This window comes from Mustela nivalis (assembly GCF_964662115.1).
Source record: "Mustela nivalis genome assembly, chromosome: 14".
Classification (NCBI taxonomy): domain Eukaryota; kingdom Metazoa; phylum Chordata; class Mammalia; order Carnivora; family Mustelidae; genus Mustela; species Mustela nivalis.
Window position 1 is genome coordinate 10,780,858 of NC_139033.1, and position 25,460 is coordinate 10,806,317.

The 25,460-nt window shown below is 37.7% G+C and overlaps 1 protein-coding gene across 17 annotated transcripts in view; it reads left to right on the top strand.

The window, feature by feature from the left end:
• Positions 1–25,460, top strand: part of TMEM116 (transmembrane protein 116) — a 181,686-nt gene that overhangs the window by 22,965 nt on the left and 133,261 nt on the right. For 15 of the 17 annotated variants that reach the window (XM_082698505.1, XM_082698497.1, XM_082698506.1 and 12 more), the window contains one exon: positions 3,743–3,874. The exons of the other annotated variants lie outside the window; for them this stretch is intronic. In XM_082698505.1, the coding sequence (XP_082554631.1) occupies positions 3,743–3,874 (132 nt within the window). The remainder of the gene's footprint in view (positions 1–3,742; positions 3,875–25,460) is intronic. 17 annotated transcript variants of the gene reach the window in all.

Sequence of the window (25,460 nt, forward strand, 5' to 3'; positions counted from 1 at the left end):
GCATTTTTTTTAAAGATTTTATTTATTTATTTGACAGAGAGAGATCACAAATAGGCAGAGAGGCAGGCAGAGAGAGAGAGGAGGAAGCAGGATCCCTGCTAAGCAGAGAGCCCGATGCAGGACTCGATCCCAGGACCCTGAGATCATAACCTGAGCCGAAGGCAGCGGCTTAACCCACTGAGCCACCCAGGCGCCCCTGTATGCACTTTTTTAAAGAATGATTATAACCAGTAAGAATAAGAAATAGAAATCGTTTTTACCAAAATGCTCCTTACTGGTCAACCTACTATGCTCCTTACTAGAAATTGTCTGTACCAAAATGCTCCTTACTGGTCAACCTACTATGCTCCTACTATGCTCCTTACAGTTCTCTTCCTCACCTCTAGAGGTAACCACTATCCTGACTTCTGTGATCATAATTTCTTTGCTTTTATGTACAGTTTTGTCAAGGTATGTGTATTTAAACAATTTAACTCAGCTCACTTTTGAAGTTTTTTGGAAATGGACTAATACTGTATGTATTTTTGTATAGCTTTGTGATTTGCTGTTTTTTGTCAGTGTTATTTGTAAGATTTATTCTTGTGTAAAGCTCTGGTTCATTTAATTTTCACTGATGTTGAGCATTCTCTACTTTGAACACATCATAATTTATGTATCTATATTATATTTGTATGGTGTATAGATATAATATGTATATTATATCTATATATAATATTTAATCTTGTCCGTGTCTTCTGGTGCACACATGCAAACATTTCTCTAGTGTATTTACCTAATGATAGAATTGCTCTAGGAGAGGCATATTCCTAGATAATGCCAAACTTTTTCTAAATGGTTGTGCCAGTTGGGTAGGAAAGGTTTCATTGCTTTTTGTTTCATTAATCCTGGATATTGTCAGATTTAAAAAATTTTTGCCATGAATGTATAATTTATTTTGTGGATTTAATTTTTCATTTCCTTGATTACTAATCATGTTAGGCATATTATCATATGTTTATGGTCATTTGGATTTCCTCTTAACTACCTGTTCACATCTTTTGCCTATTTTTTTCTACTAGATTTTTTTTTAATTGCTTTGTAAGAGTTTTTGTTTTTAATTTTGTTTTGATACCGGTCCTTTGTTAGTTTTATGTGCTGTTAAATAATCTTCTCCCATTTTGTGGCATGTTTTTTCACTTTCTTGGTGGTGTCTTTTGACATATTTTTCTTTTTTCACTGGTTGAATTTTTCAATTACTTCCTTTTAGAGCCTTTTTCTTTTGTTTAGGAAAAGTTTCCCTGGCCAGAAGTCAAAACATTCTCCTCTGTTATCTAAAAAAAATTTTTTATGGGTTTTGTTTTCCATATTTAGTTATTTATACCAGTTGGAACTCATTTCTGAGTGTGTGAGATAGAATATAGGGGTCCACTTTTATTTTTATCCATATAGACCCTAGTTGTTGCAACATCATGGTTGTTTTGTTTTTTAAGATTTTATTAATTTATTTAACTGAGAGAGATACAGAGAGGGAACACAAGCAGGGGGAGCAGGAGAGGGAGAAGCAGGCTTTCTCCTGAGCAGGGAGCCAGAAGTGGGGCTTGATCCTAGGACCCTGGGATCAGGACCTGAGCCAAAGGTAGACACTTAACGACTGAGCCACCCAGGCATGCTGCAACATCATGTTTTGAAAAGACTATCCTTTCTTTCTTGATCCAGAAAGCCACTTTGTGGGATGCCTGGCTGGCTCAGTCAGCAGAGCCTGCAAATCTTGACCTCAGGGTTGTAAGTTTGAGTTCCACAATGGGTGTAGAGATTACTACAGTAATAATAATAATTTTGCCAATAATAATAAAAATGTCCTTAAAAAGCCATTTCTAGGGGCACCTGGGTGGCTCAGATGGTTAAATGTCTGCCTTTGCCTTGGGTCGTGATTTTGGGGTCCTGGGATCGAGTCCTGCAGTAGGGCTCCCTGCTCAACAAGGAGTCTGCTTCTCCCCCTGCTTGTGGTCTCTCTCTCTGTTGAATAAATAAGAATTTGGGGGGCACCTGGGTGGCTCAGTGAGTTAAAGCCTCTGCCTTCGGCTCAGGTCATGATCCCAGAGTCCTGGGATTGAGCCCCGCATGGGGCTGTCTGCTCTGCGGGGAGCCTGCTAACTCCTCTCTCTCTCTCCCTGCCTGCCTCTCTGCCTACTTGTGATCTCTGTCTGTCAAATAAATAAATAAAATCTTTTTTTTAAAAAAAAGTATTATTTTTTAAAAAGCCTCTTCTATCATGTATCAAAAGTTTTTATATATGCTTAGGTTTGTTTGAGCTCTGTATTGTTTCATTTGTCTATTGCTTATCCCTATGCTAGTACCACAATATCTACACTCTAGCTTTATAGTAAGTTTTGCTATGTGTAGGACAAATCTTTCTCCTTTTTTATCAAGAATGTCTTGGTTGTCTTGATATTTTGTATTTCTACATCAGATATAGAGCCAGCTTGTCAACTTCCATAAGAAAATATGTTGAGATACAATTGAGATTGCATTTAATCTATATATCAATTTAGGGAGAACTTACATTTTTGTAATCTTAGGTCTTACAATCCATGAGCATAGTGTTTATCTTCACTCTAGATCTTCTTTGATGTCTCTCAATAAACATTTTATAATTTTCTCTGTATGGTAACCAATACTATTTTTAGAAAAGTGGGAGTTGGGAGGGCAAAAGGGGAAGAATACTAGAAAGTGACAAAGAAGGACAGACTTCACTGATAGGGTCAGAAATCGAAAAACAGCATATAAAATTCATACCAATATTTTTTCCTACTCTGAGTTTTCTTTCTTTTTTTTTTTTTAAGATTTTATTTATTTATTTGACAGAAAGAGAGAGAGAGAGATCACAAGTAGGCAGAGAGGCAGGCAGAGAGAGGGGGAAGCAGGCTCCCTGCTGAACAGAGAGCCCTATTTGGGGCTTGATTCCAGGACCCTGAGATCATGACTTGAGCCGAAGGTAGAGGCTTAACCCATTGAGCCACCCAGGCACCCCCTACTCTGAGTTTTCATTGATGAAATAAGATGAATAAAGTCTGAGGATAATGTGGTAACTATATCTGATAACACTGTTGTATAATTGAAATTTGCTAAAAGAGTAGAACTTAAATGTTCTTACCAAAAAAAAGTAAATGTGTGTGGTGATGGAGGTGTTAACTTGGGGAAATCCTTTCACAATGTACTTGTCTATCAAATCATCACATTGCACACTTTAAATATATCTTACAATTTTTTCAATAAAGAAAAGAATGAGAAAAATGCAAGTTAAACTGTATTAGGATTTTAAAAACCCATTTTTATTTTCTTTGAGTGTTAACCATATCCCTAAACACTCAGCTGATGATCTCATTTCCTATTGTTAGAAGATGTTGGCCGTGCAGCTCGAGTACTTTTAATTTTCTATTTGTGGTGTATCTCCCATCACAAAATTCCATATCTCTCCATTCTTTCCTTTGTCCCTAAATCTGAGGAATGAATGTGTCTATAAGGAAGTAGGTCAATGCTAATCTATCCATGAGTAGTCTTATTCCAGGATAGTTGGGATAGTTGAAATTACAGATTCCTTCCTACGTGGAGTATTCCTTTACATTCCCCACAGTCCACCAATGACAGAGACCCCAGAAAAATGATGCCCAGGTTTCTCCTAGAAAGATAAAACTTAAAAATAATTGATTGTTATTTTCCTAGCTACATCATTTATAAAATGAGGCTCTTGTTGCTTTGACAGATAAGGCCACTCTTTTATCTGAGCTTCTCTGACCTTCTCCTGGGGATATGCTGGCTCATTGAGGCACTTCTTTATGGAACTTCAGTAGCCAATAAGGATGTTGTCTGCTATAACTTGCAAGCAGTTGGACAGGTGAGTAGTACTAGACTGTGACTGTATCTTGTAAGACAGGTATACTTAGACCTAAATAGAAAACAAAGATAATCCATCTTGGTAAGTGGGATCCCTTTGTTTATTGTTATCCTTTGAAACAATAGCTCTTAATTTTTTTCCATATTTAAAAAACACGGCTTGTTGTGCTCACTTCAGCAGCACATATACTAAAAAAACACTGCTTGTTTATTATAGAAAGTGTGGAAAATTCAGAGAAGCAAAAAGATAATTAAAATCACCTATAATCACTCACATATTATTTTATATATATTATGTATGCTTCCAATCTTTTTCTCTGTACATATATGCATTTTAAAACAAATAACACATTAATACTTCATATAATTTGCTTTTATTTTTCAATATATCATGAGTGTACTTCCATGTAATAAAACATTCTTTAACAACAGCTTTTGAGAATATTACTTTTTTTATTAAAAGAATAAGCATTGACCCTGAAAAGAAATAAAATAAAATAAAATGGAAAAAAAAAGAATAAACATTGGCTTTAATTGGGAAATACTATAGATTATCATGTATAGATTATAGATTTTTCACAGATTTTATCAGTAGATTAACCCACACAGTACCATCTGTATATGTTTCTTATATTTCTCAGGCTTGCTGTGGGAAAAGGTAGAGGTTAAAATGCAATCGGTGGTGCCTGGGTGGCTCAGTGGGTTAAGCCGCTGCCTTTGGCTCAGCTCATGATCTCAGGGTCCTGGGATCGAGTCCCGCATTGGGCTCTCTGCTCTGCAGGGAGCCTGCTTCCTTCTCTCCCTCTCTCTGCCTGCCTGTCTGCCTACTTGTGATCTCTGTCTGTCAAATAAATAAATAAAATCTTTAAAAAAAAATGCAGTCGGGACTCACTGCTATGTGTTTCCTTTGACATTTGTTACTAGAGGGAATATTTCTTTCAATTTAGTATGAAAATAATACATGTAATTGGTGGTATGAAATCCATGTACTAATATATATTAAATATCTCGTAAGAATTTTAGTATCATAAAAACATACTTTATTCAGTCCTAATATCTCATAAATTGAGTAACACTATTCTCCGCTAAGGAAATAATATAGTTTTGGAAGTAAGAAAAAAAATCTGTATAGAATTCTGGACCCAGTTAACTTTGTAACCTGAGGCAAATAATTTCTGAACTTTAGTCTCCTAGTCTGTAAAATGATTGTTAATATTATTTACCTTGTGCTTGGCATAGGTATGATTAATGTTACTTTGTTTTTTTATAACTTTATTGAGCTATACATATAATAAATGAGATTTATTTAAAAGATTTTATTTATTTGAGAGAGGGAGAAAACATGAGCAGGGGTGGGGAGGGCAGAGGAAGAGGGAGAAGCAGAGAAGCAGAGCCCCCGCTGAGCAGGGAGCCCGATGTGGGGCTCAGTCCCAGGAGCCCAAGATCATGACCCAAGCCAAAGTCAGATGCTTAACTGAACCCCCTCAGGTGCCCCTACACAACAATATTTAAAGTGTACAATTTTATCTTTTTTAGTATATATATACCCCTTTCAAATCACTACCACATGGGGCACCTGAGTGGCTCAGTGGGTTAAGCCTCTGCCTTCAGCTCAGGCCATGATCTCAGGGTCCTGGGATTGAGCCCCACATTGGGCTCTCTGCTCAGTGGAGAGCCTGCTTCCCCTCCCCACCGCCTGCTTCTCTGCCTACTTGTGAGCTCTCTCTTTCTGTTAAACAAATAAATAAAATTAAAAACAAATCATTACCACAACTAAGATAACAAACATTTCTATTTCCATCACCCCCCAAAATATTTTCAAGTTTGTTTTCTTTTACCTCATGGAGCATATGAATTATAATAGTTGCTTTTAAAAATTTTGGTTGGTGGCCCTGGATGGCTCAGTCATTAAGTGTCTGCCTTCAACTCAGGTCATGATTCCAGGGTCCTGGGATCAAGCCCTGCATCAGGCTCCCTGCTCAGCAGGAAGCCTGCTTCTCCCACTTCTCCCAGCCTGCTTCTCCTCTCCCACTCCCCCTGCTTGTGTTCCCTCTCTTGCTGTTTCTCTCTCTCTGTCAAATAAATAAACAAATCTTAAAAAAAAATTTTTTTGGTTGGATATTTCCAATATCTGGCCATCTCTAAGTAGGTGTTTGTTGATTGTCTTCTCCCATGATAATGGGTGACAAATTTTTGTTCTTTGTGTGTCAAGTAATTTAGGGTTTCATCTTGGACATTGTGATTGTGACATATCATAGACTTGGGGTTCTTTTGTAATTCTTTGGCGAATGCTAATGTTTTTGTTTAGCAGACAGTCAACCTGATTAGGTTTAGAATGTGAATTCCTTTTTTAACAATTTTTAAAATTTATTTGAGTGAGAGAGCAGGGGTGGGGGAGGGTCAGAGAGGGAAGCAGACTCCCTATTGAGTAGGGAGCCTGATGTGGAACTTGGTCTTGGGACTCGAGGATCATGACCTGAGCTGAAAGCAGTCACTTAACCAACAGAGCCATCCAGGCGGCCTAGAAAGTGAATTTCATTTCATCATTTTTAGGTTCAAGTTCTCTATGCCAAGCATATGCCTTAGCTATGCCTGTTTTGGGCTGTCATGTGCGTGTATAGTGCAATGGTTAGGTTGAGACTTATATGGCATCATAGACAGAATTAGGATATCTGCTTTTCTTGCTCTGTCACTTTTGGGTTTCCACCTACACTTTCCTGCCTGAAATGGGACATTCTTTGGTTTATGTGGCCTAGAATATAGGTTTCTGTGAGGGTTTCAGGGGCCTTCATTGAGAAGCATTATGATTGGGATGTACACTTGAGGAAGAGCTATAAGAGAGCAAGAGAGAAAGGTTTGGGAAACTTAACTTTTGTGCAGTTAGCTTCTCTGTATTTGATTCCTTTTTTTGAGTGCTCGCTTCGGCAGCACATATACTAAAATTGGAACGATACAGAGAAGATTAGCATGGCCCCTGCGCAAGGATGATTCCTTTTTTTGATTTTTACTTTTCAGTCTTCAAGCAATTAATTTTTATATTTTCCCAGAGTTTTTGTTTGTAATCAATGGGAGGGATGGGCTGAAGAGGGCTAAAACACAGTAGCTTTTTTAGTTACTCTTATTTATTTAGTGACAGAGAAAGCGCATGTGAGTGGGGGAGGGGCAGAGGGAGAGAGAATCTTTCTTTTTTTTTTTTTTTTTAATGGATTTTTCTTTATTTGAGAGAGAGCACAAACAGAGGGAGAGCGCAGAGGGAGAGGGAGAAGAAGACTCTCTGCTGAGCAGGGAGCTGGATGTGGGGCTCAATCCTAGGTCCCAAAGATCATGACATGAACTGAAGGCAGTTACTTAACCAGCTGAGCCACCCAGGTGCCTGGAGAGAGAGAATCTAAGTAGTCTCCATACTCAACTTGAGCCTGATGCGGGGCTCCATCTCATGACCCTGAGATCATGACCTGAGCTGAAACCTGGAGCCCATGCTTAACCAACCCAGCCACCCAGGCATCCCTAGCTTTTTAAAAAATTGTGATAAAGTGCATATCATAAGACTATTTTAATCATTAAATTTTTTAAAAATTGGGTTAAAAACATGTAACAAAATTTACATCCTGACATTTTTAAATGTACAGTTTAGGGACACCTGGGTGGCTCAGTCAGTTAAGCATCTGCCTTCGGCTCAGGTTATGATCCCAGGGTCCTGGGATAGAGCCCCCACATCTTGCTCCTTGCTCCTTGCTCAGCACGGAGTCTGCTTCTCCCTCTCCCTCTGCCCTGCTTTTGCTCTCTCTGTCTCTCAAATAAGTAAATAAAATCTTTTTAAAAAATGTCAGTGATGTTAGTGATGTTAAATATCTTGTATGCTCATTGACCACTTATATATCTATTGTGAAGAAATGTTTATTCAAGTTCTTTGTCCATTTTTAAATTTGTTGTTGATTCATAGGGCTTCTTTATGTATTATTAATATTAATTCCTTTTCAAATATATGATTTATAAATATTTTCTCCTATTCTTTCAGAGGTTGCCCTTTCACTCTGTTTAATTTTGATGTAGTCCAATATGTTGTTTCTTTTGTTGCCCGTGCTTTTGATTTTGTATTCAGGAAATCATTGTCAAGCCCAGGGTCATGAAGCTTTTCCCCTGTCTTCTGCTAGGAGTTTTATAGTTTTACCTCTTAGGTTTAAGTCTTTGATCTATTTTAAACTAATTTTTATATATAGTGTAAGTGTCTAGCTTCATTCATGTGCATGTGGATATTCAGTATTTTATTTTTTTTTAAAGATTTATTTATTTATTTATTTATTTATTTATTTGACAGAAAGAGAAACAGCAAGAGAGGGAACATAAGCAGGGGGGGTGAGAGAGGGAGAAGCAGGCTCCCCACTGAGCAGGGAGCCTGATAATGGGCTTGATCCCAGGACCGGGATGACTTGAGCTGAAGGCAGAGGCTTAACCCACTGAGTCACCCAGGTGCCTGATATTCAGTATTTTAAATACCATTTGCTAAAAAGACTGTCCTTTCCTCACTAAATGGTCTTGCCACTCCTGTTTAAAATCATATGACTTACATGTGATATTTTATTCCAAGCTTTCTATTCTGTTCCATTATTTCTATTTGTCTGTCTTTAAGCCAGTATCACACCGTTTCAGTTACTGTTACTTTGTACTAAGTTTTGAAACTGGGAAGTGGGAGTCCTCCAACTTTGTTCTTTTTAAAGATTGTTTTGGCAGATATCAAAAAAAAAATCTTGCCATTTGCAACGAAATGGATGGAACTAGAGGGTATTATGCTAAGTGAAATAAGTCAATCAGAGAAAGACAATTATATGATCTCACTGATATATGGAATTTAAGAAACAAGACAGAGGTTCATAGGGGAAGAGAGGGAAGAATGAAACAAGATGAAACCAGAGAGGAAGACAAACCATAAAAGACTCTTAATCTTAGGAAATAGACTCAGGGTTGCTGGAGGGGAGTGTGGTGGAGGGATGGGGTAACTGAGTGATGGACATGTGGAGAGTATGTGTTGTAATGACACCGGGTATCATATAAGACTGATGAATCACAGACCTGTGCCTCTGAAACAATACATTAAATGTTAATTAATTGAATTTAAATTTTTAAAAAAGAAGAAAAAGATTTTTTAGCCAAAACAATCTCAGGGTCCCTTGAGGTTATGTGTGGATTTTAGGATGTACTCTGCTGTCACTGGATGGAATGTTCTATACCTGTTGATATGTCAGGTTGATTGATAGTGACCTTCAAGTCTATTAGATTCTTGCTGTTTTTCTGTCTACCTTTTGTATTCATTAGTGAAAGATAGTGATTTTCCTGATAATTGTGGGTTTATCTATTTCTCATTTTAGTTTTATCAGTTCTTGCTTCATGTATTCTTAAGTTCTCTTCCAAGGAGTATAGAAATTTAAGATTTTTATATTCTTTTGTTTAGATGAACTAGTTGCCATGATGAAATGACCTTTATCCTTGGTAATTTTCTTTGTTCTGTAATTTACTTTGTTTCTGATATTTAAATATCCATTTCACCTTTTGTTACTGTTTTGTTGTTTCACTTTCATTTATCATTGACATGGTATATCTTCTTATCTCCTTGTAAATTTAAATTATTTGTATATTTTTATTTAAAATGCATTTCTTGTAACCAGCATGTATTTAGGTCTTAGTATTTTATCCAGTCCAATAATCTCTGCCTTTTAATTGTGGTTTTTAGGCCACTTACACTTAATTTGATTGTACTGTTTTATTTGAATCTATCATTTTGCCCTTTGTTTTCTGTTTTGCTCTTTTTTCCCTTTTCTTCCTTTTTCCCCCTTTTTGGATTGATATATATATATACATATATGCATATGCATATGTATATATATATATATTTTAAAGATTTTATTTATTTATTTGACACAGAGAGAGAGAGATCACAAGTAGGCAGAGAGGCAGGCAGAGAGAGCAGGGGAAGCAGGCTTCCCGCTGAGCAGGGAGCCTGACATGGGGCTCAATCCCAGGACACTGAGATCATGACCTGAGCTGAAGGCAGAGGCTTAACCCACTGAGCCACCCAGGCGCCCCTAATATACTATTTTTATTATTACCTTTTATCTCCTTTGTTGGCTTATTAGCTAAAACCCTTTGTTGTGTTACTTTAGTGGTTATGTTAGGGCTCATAGTATACATTTTAACTTATCATAGTTGAAGTAATAATCATCTCTCTTCACATGTAGGGTGACAATCTTACAATGTAATACTTTAATTTCTCCTCTCCTGGCCTTTATGCTTATATGTATACTGTAAAGCTCATAATATATTTTTATATTTGCTCAGTTAATTATCATTACAGAGATTTAAATAATAAAAAAATATTTTACACTTATTATTCCCAATGTTTTTCATTCTTTTGGGTAAATTCAGATTTTTGTGTGATACCATTTATCTTCTGCCTGAGGCATACTCATTAACATTTCTTATGTTGTGGGTCTGCTTTTGTATGTTTGAAAATGTCTATTTTGCCTTTGTTTTTGAGAGTATATTTGTGGATTGAGAAAATTTTGGTACTTTAACATATTTCTTCACTGTCTTTTTGCTTGAACAGTTTCCTTTAAGAAATCTGATACTATATCTTTGTTCCTCTCTGCATCTTTTTTCTTCTGGCTGCTTTTAAGATTTTGTCTTAAAAATGAATAATTTGGGACACCTGGATGGCTCAGCTGGTTAAGCATCTGCCTTCAGCTCAGGTCATGATCCCAGAGTCCTAGAATCCAGTCCCACATCAGACTCTTTGCTTAGCAAGGAGTCTGCTTCTCCCTCTACCTGCTGCTCCCCCCGCTTGTGCATGTGGACTCTCTCTCTGACAAATAAATAAATAAAATCTTTTAAAAAATGAATAATTTGATTATGATGGGCCTTGGTGTCATTTGCTTCGTATTTCTTTTCCTTGGGATTAATTGAGCTTTTGTATCTATGAGTTTATAGTCTTGATCAAATTTGGAGAGCTTTTGTTCATCATTTCTTTCAAATATGTTGTCTGTTTCCCTTTTCCCCACTACTTGCACTCCTTTCGGCATCCTATTACCTATATATAATGGTACTTGAAGCTTTCCCATAGTTCACTCATGCTTTTTCAGTTTTTGGATTTTTGTTTGTTTGTTTGTCTTTTGGCTTTGTTTTTCATTTTGAATATTTTCCTTTGTTATACTTTCAGATTCATTAGTCATTTCTTCTGTAGTGTCTAATCTGTATATATTTTTATTTCCTCCATTGTAGTTTTTATCTTTAACAGCTCAAATAAGGTCTTTAAAAATGCCTTCCATGTTTCTACTTATTAAAAATATGAGATAGAATATAATAACTATTTTATTGTCTTTTACTGTTAATTCTAATATTTGTTTCAGTTTTGGGTAGTTTCAGTTGATTGATTATTCTTCTCTGTATGGATCATGTTTTACTCCCTCTTTGCATCTTTTATTGGATGTCAGACACTGTGAATTTTATATTTGGGGTGTACTAGATATTTCTGTATACCTACAACCATTCTTGTATTTTATCCTTAGATGCAGATAATTTACTTAGAAATAGTTTGAATCTCTCAGATCTTCCTTTTATGATTTTTTTAGTTAGTTCTGGAGTGATGCTCAGTCTCAGGCTAATTATTTCTCACAACTGAGCCAAGACCTTCCCGAGCACTCTACTTTATATCCTGTTGAATTACCAGTTTTTTGATATCTTGGTGGTAGGAACTACTTTTGGGCCTATGTGAACTCTAGATACTATTCTGTAATACTTTTAGATAGTTCTTTCAGCTTTGGATAATTCCCTGACACGCACACACATCAATCAGTACTTCGCTGAATACTCCAGGAAGATCTGCAAATATCCAGGGTGCTCTGAGCAGCTCTTTCCTCTCCAGAACTCTGTTCTATGAACTCTAGCAGCCTTAATCTTCCTGGATTCTCATTTCTAACTCCTCAACTCAGAGTTTGCCAAGCCCTCCCTTAGTTTTGTCTTCCTGTACTATAGCATGGAAACTCTTTAGAAAGTAAGCTGAGGTATGCCTGGGTGGCTCAGTTGGTTAAATATCTGCCTTTGGCTCAGGTCATGATCTCAGGATGCTGGGATTCAGTCCCGCATCAGGCTCCCTGCTCAGCCCGGAGTCTTCTCCCTCTACCTGCTGCTCTCTCTGTTTGTCTTCTCTCTTTCTCTCTCTGACCAAAATAAATAAATACATACATACATAATATATACACACAAATATATAAACTTTTATATGTTTATATATAAATTTTTTATGTTTATATGTTTTATATATATTTATGTATAAAAATTTATATATGTGTGTATATATTATTTATATATATGTTCTTATATATGTTTATATATGTTATATATAAAAATTTGTGTGTGTGTGTGTGTTTGTATGTATATATATATTATAAAATAAGCTGATGATGCCTGGGTGGCTCAGTTGATTGAGTGACCTTTGGCTCAGGTCATGATCCCGGAGTCTTGGGATCAAGTCCTGCATTGGGCTCCCTCCTCAGTGGTGAGTCTGCTTCTCCCTCTGTCCCTACCCCTTCTTGTGCTCTCTCTCTCTCTCTCACTTTCTCTCTCTCTCGTAAATAAATAAATAAAATAAAATTTTAAAAAAGTAAGCTGAGGTAGGGGTGTCTGGTGGCTCTGTTGGTTAAGTGGCCAACTCTTAATTTGGCTCAGGTCATGATCTCAGGGCTGTGAGATCAAGCCCCACATCTGGCTCTGTGCTCAGTGTTGGAGTCTGCTTGAAATTCTCTCTTTACCCCTCTGCCCTGCCCTCCCTCATGGGCATGCTCTCTCTCTCTCAAATAAATAGATCTTAAAAAAAGAAAAGAAAGAAAGCTGAGGTAGTTCTGTGGCTTATCTCATGTTTCCATGTTTCAGAGATCACTGACTTTGTTATCTGATGTCTTGTGTCTTGAAACTCTTGTTTGAAATGTTTTAACTGTCTTTTTTGTTTGTTTGCCGGAAAGGTGAATTGAGTTCTTGTTATTCCATCTTGGCCATAGAAATTCATAAGTAAAGCTTGGGACTAAGAATATGCTCAAAGAACTTCAGCGGTTTGTTGTTGTTTTTGTTATTTTTTAAGATTTTATTTATTTATTTGACAGAGAGAATAAATCACAAGTAGGCAGAGAAGCAGAGGGGGAAGCAGACTCCCTGCTGAGGAGAGAGCCTGATGCGGGGCTTAATCCCAGGACTCTGAGATCATTACCTGAGCTGAAGACAGAGGCTTAACCCACTGAGCCACCCAGGTGCCACTAAAAAACTTCAGTGTTTGGATATTCAGGGTTAACTTGGAGCTTTTAGGGGAATATATTATTTAAATAATTCTCAATAAATATTTAAGTTATTCTTTAGAGTAGAAAAATGTCTAGACTATTTCAGATTAATGTTTTAATATTCCCTTTGTCTTCCCTCCTGATCAACTCTGTCAGCTTGGAGGGAAAAAAAAAATGCTATTTAACTTGGGCCTTTTCTTTATGTTGGAACACACAATTCATTTGAATAGTCAGTTGGTCCATTTATTCAGCTTAAGGAGAGAATGAGACATAGGTATCCCTCACTTGTCAATAGTTTGTGTTATACCTCTTTGCTTTTAAGAAAGACCTACATGAGGGGCACCTGGGTGGCTCAGTTAAGCGTCTGCCTTGGGCTCAGTTCATGATCCCAGGATGCTGGGATCAAGCCCCACATCAGGATCCTTGCTCTGCTGGAAAGCCTGCTTCTCCCTCTCACTGCCCCTGCTTGTGTTCCCTCTCTCACTCTCTCTCTCAAATAAATAAATAAAATTAAAAAAGAAAGAAAGAAAGAAAGACCTACATGAATACCTGTCCTTACAAACCAAAAGAAATCCAAGGAGGATTTTGGCTTTTGTGGAAAAAGGCAAAAAAGCAAAAATAGCATCCAGTGTTTGTTTTGCAGCAAGCAATTATAGAGGCAGTGCGTTCCCCAGCCAGCGACCACCAAGCTCTTTCCCCAGGAATACGCTCAACATCAAGCTGCCATAACTATGAACTGCATATGTGGACTTCTATACTCTATCTCTATTTATTTTGTACATCCATTAGAAGATGTTTCCATTAGCAGGTGTATCAGAAATGACAATTATTACTGCATTGTTTTGCTGTTGAGACTTCGTATGATTTTGAGGAAGTCATTTGATTTTTACGACAATTATTATTGCTAGTTGGATATAATTAAGGATAACAGATGAATTGCCAGATAAACGGATACAGAAGTCCAAAAGGATCCTGAATGCAGGAGCTTCAGTCCCTGTGGAGCTGGATGTGTTTACCAGCCCAGAAGCTTTCCAAATCTTGTTTAGAGTTTTTTATGGAGGCTTCATCTTGTAGGCATGATCAATTATTAATTCAGTCTCTAGCCTCTCTCCTCACCCTGGAGATGTAGGGCTGAAAGTTCTAAGTCTCAAGTCACAGTTTGATCTTTCTGGTAACCAGCTATCCAGGAGCCCACCAAGTATCATCTCATTAGAACAAAAGGTGCTCCTATGACGTAGGAAATCTCAAGGGATTTAGGAGCTCTGTGTGAGATTCTCCTATCATTCTCATCACTCAGAAAATTCCAAGGGTTTTAGGAGCACTGTGTCAGGAACTAAGGGGGCAGATACCAAACATATATTTATTATGTCATAAGAGCAAACCCAAATTGGCTCTTTTATGTCTCTCTGTGTTACTGGAGAATCCTGGTTCCAAGTTCAATAACTCTTTAGAGACCTGGAGACTAAAAAATACATTCTTTCCTTAAAAATGGAAAATTTTTGGTTTTTTTGCTTTTCTACATAAAGATTTATTATAATTTATAAAATTAATACATGTTCTTAATAAAAATTAAAACACATGTTTTTGCATACCTGGGGTTTACAAATGAAAAGTAAAAGTTCAGTCCCTTTTCTACCCCTAATTTTCACAGTTCAACCAGCTGAGATTAATGTCTCTCGTTCCCCTGTAATTGGTTCTTGAGAAAAACACTAGGAGTGGGTGGAGGTGGGGCACTCCTTATTTGCACAAGCAGATGAGAGGTCCTAGATTTTCCAAGAGTCATAGTAAGGAAAGGACTTGTCACCTGATCTAAACAAACAAGATATTCAGGTTCCTTAATTTAAATTTCCAGTTTCATTCTTTGAACAGTGAGATCCTTTTATTTATTTTTTTTTTTAGGATTTTTTATTTATTTCTTTGACAGACAGAGATCACAAGTAGGCAGAGAGAGTGGGAAGCAGGCTCCCTGCCGAGCCTGATGTGGGTCTTGATTTCCAGGACTCTGGGATCATGACCTGAGCCGAAGGCAGAGGCTTTAACCCACTGAGCCACTTGGGCCCCAAGCGAGATCCTTAGAGAAAAAAATTTTTTGAAAACAAGTGCCAAGATTTTTAGAAAATATTTAGTAGTTATTAATTAATTCCACTGAAGCAGAATGAAAGAAAATGGGCTTAAGCAGTAGTAGGAAAATAGTATGGGTAGAAACCTTGAGGAGTATTATGCAGGAATAAATCATTAGGGTCAGTTTGGTGTTTCCCTGTCAAATGTATGTGTAATTTTCATCCATGTGAAATGGATTTCCAGGTGATACACCAGATAAGTGGTTCACAGATTCCTGGACTTCAGAGTTTCACAAATGAGTAAAACTAAAGAGAAAAATGTGAGTTTTCATACTGTTGCTATTTTGCTAAATTAGGAATACTTTTAAGCAAATACTACCTAATTTCACAAAAGGAATAACAATTCATACTAAAAAACTAGGCAAAATAGTCTCAGACGGGACCATGGACTCTTTATTTTTATTTTATTTTTTCAAAGATTTTATTTATTTATTTGACAGAGATAGAGTAGGTAGAGAGGCAGGCAGAGAGAGGCAGAAGCAGGCTCCCCGCTGAGCAGAGAGCTGGATAGAATGCGGGGCTTGATCCCAGGACCCTAGGATCATGACCTGAGCCGAAGGCAGAGGTTTTAACCCACTGAGCCACCCAGGTGCCCCAAGAACATGGACTCTTGAAATTAGTAGATTTAGCTATATGAAAAATTTAATTACATCGCTATCTTTTTCTTAATATTTCTTAGACCAATGCCTCTTTTGTCAGGGATCATCACTAATTTTTGAACTAGCACTTGGAAATTACTGCACTATATAGGCCTTCATAGCTCTTTCCAGGTTTCAGATGTTAAAGCTTCATTCAGGACATGTGGATTTTTGTTTTGTTTTGAGCTTTTCCTCCTCCATTGGGTGGGTGTGGGATGCAAATTAGAATCAGGCTTATTCACCTCTTGTGTTATTACCTTATTATGTGTCTGGAGTTACTGAGTTCTTGCCTGATTTAGATAATGAAAAGAGTTTTGTAGGAGACCCAGAGCTGGTCAGGGATGAACACTGGCTCACTGCAGCTCTGGTGCTTTTATGTGTCTTCAGTGAACTGGAACAGAAGAAATAATTTACTAAGAGCCAGTCATTTGTTCTGGAACTTATCTGAGAAGCAAAGTGAGTTTGAGAACTAGGCCATCAGAAATAATTTCATTCTTTGATTAATAAATTAAGATGTGAGATTTTCTAAGTGCTCTCTTTTTAGTAAACTCAGCCAACCAATAAATAGATTTTACCATGCCACCATAACATTGGAATCTGAAGGTTTTGTCTGGCGTATAGCATTTGGGTCTGAAAGATGGAATCTGATCCATAGTCTAAGATGCTGAGAATTTTTAATTCTGTTAGATGATTAGATCTATACCAAGAAGATTAATTTGTATATGATTGTCCCCCTGATCAATCTTGGGATCAGGAACAAATTTCTTGCTTTTTCTAAAAGGGTCTAGGATTATTGCTGTGCTAGTATTTTTGTTGATCAGAGATAACTGTGATAGAGAAATAAGATAAGGGAAAATGACAGTGCCAGACTTTGGGCTATTCTAGTGTTTATTTTGAAGTGTCAGCAGTCACTTTTTCTTCGTGAATGAACCATGTTTCATTTCCTAGAAGAGTATGCTGGTCACATACTTTAGAGATACCAGTTTGGATTGCAGACAACATGAAAATCATGGCTTGGGGTTAAAGCATAGAGTTTGGAGTCAAACAGATCTGGGTTTAAATCCCAGCTCTGGTACCTATTAGCTGTATGATTTTTTTTTAAAGATTCTATTTATTTATTTGACAGAGAGGGATCACAAGTAGGCAGAGAGGCAGGCAGAGAGAGAGAGAGAGAGGAGGAAGCAGGCTCCCTGCTGAGCAGAGAGCCCAATGCGGGACTCGATTCCAGGACCCTGAAATCATGACCTGAGCCGAAGGCAGTGGCTTAACCCATTGAGCTACCCAGGCGCCCTAGTTATATGATTTTTAAGTAAGTTATTTTTCCTAAGTCTTAGTTTCCCTTGTAAGATGTGAATAATGATGGGATTCTTAGGGTTGTCATGAAGACTAAATTTGGTAAAAATGCAAAGTACTTGCCCCTAGTGTGAATTATTGCTGTTCTTGTTATTTTTGGAGGTAAATAGGATATCTGCTGATCATCTTAGGAACAGAATTCACCTGCAGGCCTTTTGTTTCCTCCCCATATTTACTGATCTGTTACCTTCTGAATTTGTCTGGTAAAAAGCAGCCTATTAAAAATATTCTCTTATCTAGGATTTTACTTCATGATATTTGCTTGTTAATACATTCTCACTGCCTCTCTGACCTTTTGGACTTAGCCTACCTAACTCCAAGCCTAAATTTTACAGTGGCTGGTGGTTTGTGTGACATTATTATTGTGATTTTTAGGATCTGGTTTAAATATAATGGGACCTCAAGTAAACTTTTGCTAATTGATAGCTGACTTCTCTGGATTTAATTTCATGCTTAAAGGCCCTAAGCCCTTTTCTATGGGTAGATTTCTGATGCTAGCCCACTTTAGCTGCTATCTCTTTTAGCCATGGTGTACTAACCAACATCTGATTAATGCCATGGCACCATGTCTGATCTGTGACAGAACAGATTTGTGTCATGATCACTCGCCTTTGTTAAGAGTAAATACTTTTAACAACAATAGCAAAAATCCCTTGTATCCTTGGTCCATGTAACAGAAGTAGCTTTACCCAAACTGTTAAGATTTTGGGACATCTAGAATCTACTTTAGAGTATAATTCTCTTACCTTATTTTTTGTTGCTCAGAGAATGTGTTCTTATCTACAGAGACAAGAATGAATTTGTTCAAAAATCCCATCTGAGAGTATTTTTATACTAGATTGTACTATATTTCTATTTTCTTTTTTTTTTTTAAAGATTTTATTTATTTGTAAGAGAGAGAGAGAGAGAGAGAGTGAGAGCGAGCACAGGCAGACAGAGTGGAAGGCAGAGTCAGAGGGAGAAGCAGGCTCCCTGCGGAGCAAGTCCCCGATGTGGGACTCGATCCCAGGACGCTGGGATCATGACCTGAGCCGAAGGCAGCTGCTTAACCAACTGAGCCACCCAGGCGTCCCTATATTTCTATTTTTATGGTAAGTTTGAGCTGCTGTCTTTTCAAGACAAAAAAAAGTAGAAAACCACATTTTAAATTTAGGTATCTTCATTTTGTAAATGAGTGAACTAAATAAGCTATTAAAATCTTGTTTAGTTTCAGGATTCAATTAAAAAAAACAAAAAAGGGTCTGGCTGAAAATTGAGATTCTGGAGTTATCTTTTGGATCTGTTTTAGATTGGTGTAGGAGATATTTGGGGCAAATAAGTTCTTACATTGGTTTTTTACTAATTTAATAATAGCAGTGAGCTTGCTTCTGCTGTTTAACAGACCTTAAATAAGTCATCTTAAAGTACTAGTTTTGTTTTTTTATTACAAAAATAAGATCATATGTCAGTATATATGTAAAAGTACTTTTAAGTTATAAGGCATTATACAAATATAAGGTTGAATAGATGGTTCTTAATCATCTTCCCTATTATAAATTCTTCTTTATACATGGTAGCCATTCTGTAACTGTTTGCCTCACTGGGATATTAGGAGAATAAGGATAATGGATTTGATGAGTTGTGAGTGTCTCAAAAGACTACAAGTAGTTAGGATGATAAATTTATTTTATTTTATTGTTAAAAAGATTTTATTTATTTATTTGAAAGAGAAAGAGAGAGAGAGAAAGAGCACAAGCAGTGGAAGAGGCATAGGGAGAGGGAGAGAAACAGACTCCCCACCAATCTGGGAGCCTGACATGGGGCTTGATCCCAGGATCTGGAGATCATGCCCTGAGCTAAAGGCAAATGCTTAACCATTTCAGCAGCCCAGGTGCGCCAAAGGATGATAAATTTATAATTAGTCACCCCTATTTGATATTGAAGAATGTTAATATTAGTCATAATCATCAAGGTTATTAACAACAATGCTCTCAGGATTTTACAGATTTTTAAATTTGAAAGCTGAGAGAAGTGTCAAATTTAGAATGTTTACATATCTAGTGGGAGGGTGGAGGAATCAGTCAGATACGATGACATCCTGGTTCCCTCTACTGGGCTTAAATGAAATTACTTTTTTTTTTTTTTTTTTTAAGTTTTAATTTTAATTCCAGTTAGTTAACATACAGTGTTATTAGTTTCAGGTGTACTATATAGTGATTCAACACTTCCATACATCACCTGGTGTTCATCATGACAGGCGTAGTCCTTAATCCCCATCACTTATTTTACCCAAGCCCCCAACTCCCTCCCCTCTGGTAACCATCAATTCTCTAATTAAAAGTCTGTTTCTTGGGGTCTCTCTCTTTGATCTTTTGTTTTGTTTCTTAAATTCCACATATGAGTGAAATCATATGGTATTTTTCTTTCTTTATATCACTTAGCATAATATTCTCTAGATCCATCCATGTTGTTGCAAATGGAAGATTTCATTTTTTTTTTTTTGTGGGTGAATCATATTCCATTGTATATAATGGATACCTATTGCTTTTTAAAACTGCCAGTGTTGAATAGGCATGTAATTTAAAGGACACCACTCCCTACTATAGATCATCACTTCTCTCATATGTTTGTCATAGTAATGGTGGGAAGGTTTTAGGGATCTTCCTTTAAGATTTTTTCCTAAAATCTAAACTTTCATCTGCTTATGGCCTTGGGTAAAGGAACTCAGAGTTATTCGATGAAAACTTATTGTTTACAGTGTGGCAGTCATTATATTATACTTTGGAGCACACATCCTCTAAAGTCTGATCATGAGATTGCAGAAATTTAGTCTCATCTTCAGGCTCCACTTCTAGTTCTCTCCCAATTTCCACCACATCTGAAGTACTTCCTTCACTGAAGTTTTATTTATTTATTTATTTTTTAAAAGATTTTATTTATTTATTTGACAGAGAGAAATCACAAGTAGATGGAGAGGCAGGCAGAGAGAGAGAGAGAGGGAAGCAGGCTCCGTGCTGAGCAGAGAGCCCAATGCGGGACTCGATCCCAGGACTCTGAGACTATGACCTGAGCCGAAGGCAGCGGCTTAACCCACTGAGCCACCCAGGTGCCCCAACGGCTCCACTGAAGTTTTAAATACCTCAGAGTCATACATGCGGGTTGGAATCAGCTTCTTCCAAACTCCTGTTAATGTTGATTTTTAAAAATATTATCTTATTAACATATAATGTATTATTTGCCTCAGGGGTACAGGTCTGTGAATCCTCAGTCTTACACAATTTACAGCACTCACCACAGCACATACCCTCCCCAGTGTCCAATGCACAACCACCCTATCCCTCCCCAAACCCCATATTTTGACCTCTTCCAAAGAATCACAAATGTTCTTAATGTTACTAGAATGATGAATGTTTTCCAGAGGTTTTCAATTTACTTTACCTAGATCAGTCAGAGACATTACTATCTGTGACAGTTATAGCCTTATGAAATGTATTAAATAATAAAACTTGAAAGTCTAAATTACTCCTTGATCCCATGGGATGCAGAATGGATATTGTGTTAGCAGGCAGGAAAACAATATTGGTCTCATTGTGTATTTCTATCAGAGCTCTTGGGTGACCCAGTACATTGTCGATGAGCAGTAGTAATATTTTGAAAGGAATCTTTTTGTCTGAGCAGCAGGTCTCAATAATGGGTTAAAATTACTCAGTAAACCATGTTGTAAACAGATGTGCTGTCATTCAGGCAAGCTTTTTTTCTTTCTTTCTTTCTTTCTCTCTCTCTCTCTTTTTTTTTCATTTCTAGAGCACAGGCAGAGTAGACTTATGGGCATGATTCTTAAGGGTCCTAGATTTTTTTCTGAAAGTAAGTGAGTATTGGCTTCAACTTAAAGTCAACAGCTGCATTAGCCCCTAACAAGAAAGTTGGCCAGTCCTTTTATTTTATTTTTGTTAATATTTTTTAAATTTATTTGACAGAGAGAGAGAGATCATAAGTAGGCAGAGAGGCAGACAGAGAGAGGGGGGAAACAGGCTCCCCACTGAGCAGAGAGCCCAATGCAGGGCTCAGTACCAGGACCCTGAGATCAAGGCAGAGGCTTAACTGACTGAGCCACCCAGGCGTCCCCCTTTTTTTTAATTGAAGACTTTATTTATTTATTTATTTATTTATTTATTTGAGAGCGCGAGAGTGAGAGAGCATGAGCTGGGGCACGGTAGGTGGGAAGATATGTGAAGGGAGAGGGGCAGAGGAAGAGGTAGGAGCAAGTTGCTCATTGAACAGAGAGCCTGACATGGGCCTCAGTCCCAGGACCCTGGGATCATGACCGAGCAAGAGGCAGATGCTTAACCAACTAAGCCACCCAGATGCTCCTGAAAGTTAGCCTGTTTTTTGAAGCTTTAAAGCCAAGCATTGACTTCTCCTCTCTAACTAGGAAAGTGCTAGACAGCATCTTCTTTCAATAAAAGGCTGCTTCATCTATATTGAAAATCTGTTGTTTCGTGTAGCCACCATTAATTATCATAGCTAGATCTTACGAGTAACTTGCTGCAGCTTTTCTACATCAACACTTACTACTTTACCTTGTACTTTTATGTTATGGAGATGGCTTCTTAAATCTCATGAACCAACTTCTGCTAGCTTCAAAGTGTCCTGCTATAGCATCCTCATTGCTCTCAGTCTTCATAGAATTGAAGAGTTGATTAGGTTTTGGCTTAAGGCATTGTTGTGGTTAGTTTAATCTTCTATTTAGATCACTGAAGCTCTATCAGCAGTAAGGTTGTTTCACTTATCATTTTTGTGTTCACTGGAATAGCTTTTCTAATTTCCTTTAAGAACTTTTTCTTTGCACTCACAACTTTGCTAACTGATATAAGAGGCCAAGCTTTTGACCTTTCTTGGCTTTTGACATGCCTTCCTCACTAAGCTTAACCATTTCTGGCTTTTAGTTTAAAGTGAAAAACTGGTGCCTGGGTTGCTCAGTCATTAAGTGTCTGCCTTCTGCTCAGGTCACCATCCCAGGGTCCTGGGATTAAGCCCTACATCAGGCTTCCTGCTCATCAGGGAGCCTGCTTTTCCCTCTCCCACTCCCCTGCTTGTGTTGTGTGTGTGTGTCTCTCTCTCTGTCAAATAAATAAATAAATAAAATCTTTAAAAATAAAAAATAAATAAAGTGAGAAACAGGGGTGTCTCGGTGGCTCAATTTGTTCAGCATCTGCCTTCCGCAGAGGTCATGATCCCAGTGTCCTGGGGTTGAACTCAGTGGGGAGCCTGCTTCTTCCTCTCCTCCCCACTTGGCGCTCTCTCTCACTGTCTCTCTCTAAAATAAGTAAAATCTTAAAAAAAAAAAATCTGAGGGAACGCCTGGATGGCTCAGTGGGTTAAGCCTCTGCCATTGGCTCAGGTCATGATCTCAGGGTCCTGGGATTGAACCCTGCATTGGGCTCTCTGCTTAACAGGGAGCCTGCTTCCCCCTCTGTCTCTGCCTGCCTCTCTGTCTACTTGTGATCTCTCTCTCTCTTTCTCTGTCAAATAAATACATAAAATCTTAAAAAAATAATAATCTGAGAAAAATGCTACTCTTCCTTTTGGTTAAACAATTATAGAAGCCATTGCAGGTTATTAAGATGTTTAACTTCAATATTGTTATGTCTCAGAGAATAGGGAGGACCGAGGAAAAGGAGAGATGGAGGAATGACCAGTTGCTACAGCGATCAGGACACACACAGTATTTATCGATTAAGTTCATTGTCTTGTTATGGGTATGGTTTTGGGGGTCCCAAACCATTATAGTAGTGACATTAAAGATCAAAGATCACCATAACAAATATAGCATAATGAAAAAGTTTGAAATAGTTTGAGAATTACTGGAATGTAACAGAGAGACATGAAGTACACAAATGCTGTTGGGAAAATGGTGCCAGTAGACTTGGTTGATAAAGGGTTTCCACAAACCTATTTGTAAAAAATGCAATATCTGTAAAGAGCAGTAAAGTAAGGCACAATAGAACAAGGTATGCCTACTATTCTTTTGGAAATCAGCTAGGTTGGAACATCAGTAGTATTAGCAGGCAACATTTCTTTTTTTCGTTTTGTAAGATTTCATGTATTTGACACAGAGAGAGACAGTGAGAGAGGGAATACAAGCCCGGGGAGTGGGAGAGGGAGAAGAAGGCTTCCCGCTGAGCAGGGAGCCTGTTGTGCAGCTCCATCCCAGGAGGCTGGGATCGACCTGAGCTGAAGGCAGACGCCCAGGCGCCCCCAACATTTTTTACAGTAAAATTGACCCCTGATAAATGAAATATAACCAAACTAGGAAGGTTGTAAATAAAGCATTAATACCTGTTTGGAAATGATAACCTTTAGCTTCTCTGGATACCATGAATCTTAAAATTAGGCATGTTCCTTACAGAGATCTTGGAAGCTAAATTCATGGATTGTAGCATTTCATGGACTGAAGCTAAATTCATGGACTGCCTATCTGGGAAATAAACCAAGGTGGCTGTTATATCTTGATAATGACAGTGTGATTGTGTTCCCTCGTATTTAAGCTGTCATTTTTGAGAGGTCACTGACTATGTAGAGGTCAGTATAATACCATGTATGTTTGATTGATTGGTTGAGCTGGGTGGACTTTGCAAGAGATTAATTTGACCCACAGAATATGTAAATGGGAAGCTTCCAGAAGAAATAAAAAGTCCAATAAGTGAAAAGATGCTCAATCCTTCTAATAATTAAAGTATGAATTAAAATAATAATAAGATGGCATGGCACCTGGGTGGCTCAGATGTTAAGTGTCTGCCTTCTGCTCAGGTCATGATCCCAGAGTCCTGGGATTGAACCCCACATCGGGCTCCCTGCTTGGCAAGAAGCCTGCTTCTTCCTCTCCCACTCCCCCTTCTTGTGTTTCTTCTTTCACTGTGTCTCTATCAAATAAATAAAATCTTAAAAAAATAAGATTGCAAGATTTTAGAAGACATAATACAAACTGATGAGAATACGAAGAAAACAGGGTGCCTGGGTGGCTCAGTGGGTTGAGCCTCTGCCTTTGGCTTAGGTCATGATCCCGGGGTCTGGGATCAAGCCCCACATAGGGCTCTCTGCTTGGCAGGGAGCCTGCTTCTCTTCCTCTCTCTCTGCCTGCCTCTCTGCCTACTTGTGATCTCTCTCTGTCAAATAAATAAATAAAAATCTTAAAAAAAAAAGAATATGAAGAAAACAGGAATATTTGCTGGTAATATCAATTGGTAAAAATATTTTATATGCAATTTTGTGATATCTTTCAAAAAATAATAATTTTCATATGGTGGTTTTACTTCCAGAAATTTATTCTCTGGAAATATTTGCATGACTGGGCAAAAATGTTACTCATACATCATTTTTTGTAATAACAGAAGTTTAGAACTCAAATAACTATCAGTTAAAGAATGATTAAATAAATAATGGAACATGCAAATAGTGGAGAAGTATCCATGCTTTAAAAGTAATGATCCTGGGGGAGCCTGGGTGGCTCAGTGAGTTAAAGTCTCTGCCTTTGGCTCAGGTCATGATCCCAGCATCCTGGGATCGAGCCCTGCATTGGGCTCTCTGCTCCACAGGGAACCTGCTTCCTCCTTTCTCTCTGCCTACTTGTGATCTCTGTCAAATAAATAAATAAAATCTTTAAAAAAATAGTATGCTAGAAACTATAAAATATTGTTGACAAATAAAATCTAAGTAAATGGAAAGGAATTCTATGTTGATGGATCAAAAACAGTATTTTTTTCTTTTTTTATCGAGGTAAGTTCTAAGTCCAATGTGGGGCTTGAACTCACACCCCCTAGATCAAGGGTTGCATGTTCTACTCTCTGAGCCAGCCATGCATGCCTCACAAGACAATTTATTTTGAAGATTTATTTGAGAGAGAGAGAGAGAGAGAGAGCGCGCACAGGCTGAGTAGGGGTAGAGGGAGAGGGAGACAAGTAGACTCCCCACTGAACAGGGAGCTTGACCTGGGGCTCGATCCCAGGATCCTGTGATCATGACCTGAGGCAGAATCAAGAGTTAGTTTACCTAACCAACCCAGCCAGCTAGGTGCCCATATAAGACAATATTTGTTTTGTTTTGTTTTCTAAGTGTTTTTTTTTAATAAACATATAATGTATTTTTAGCCCCAGGGGTACAGGTGTGTGAATCGCTAG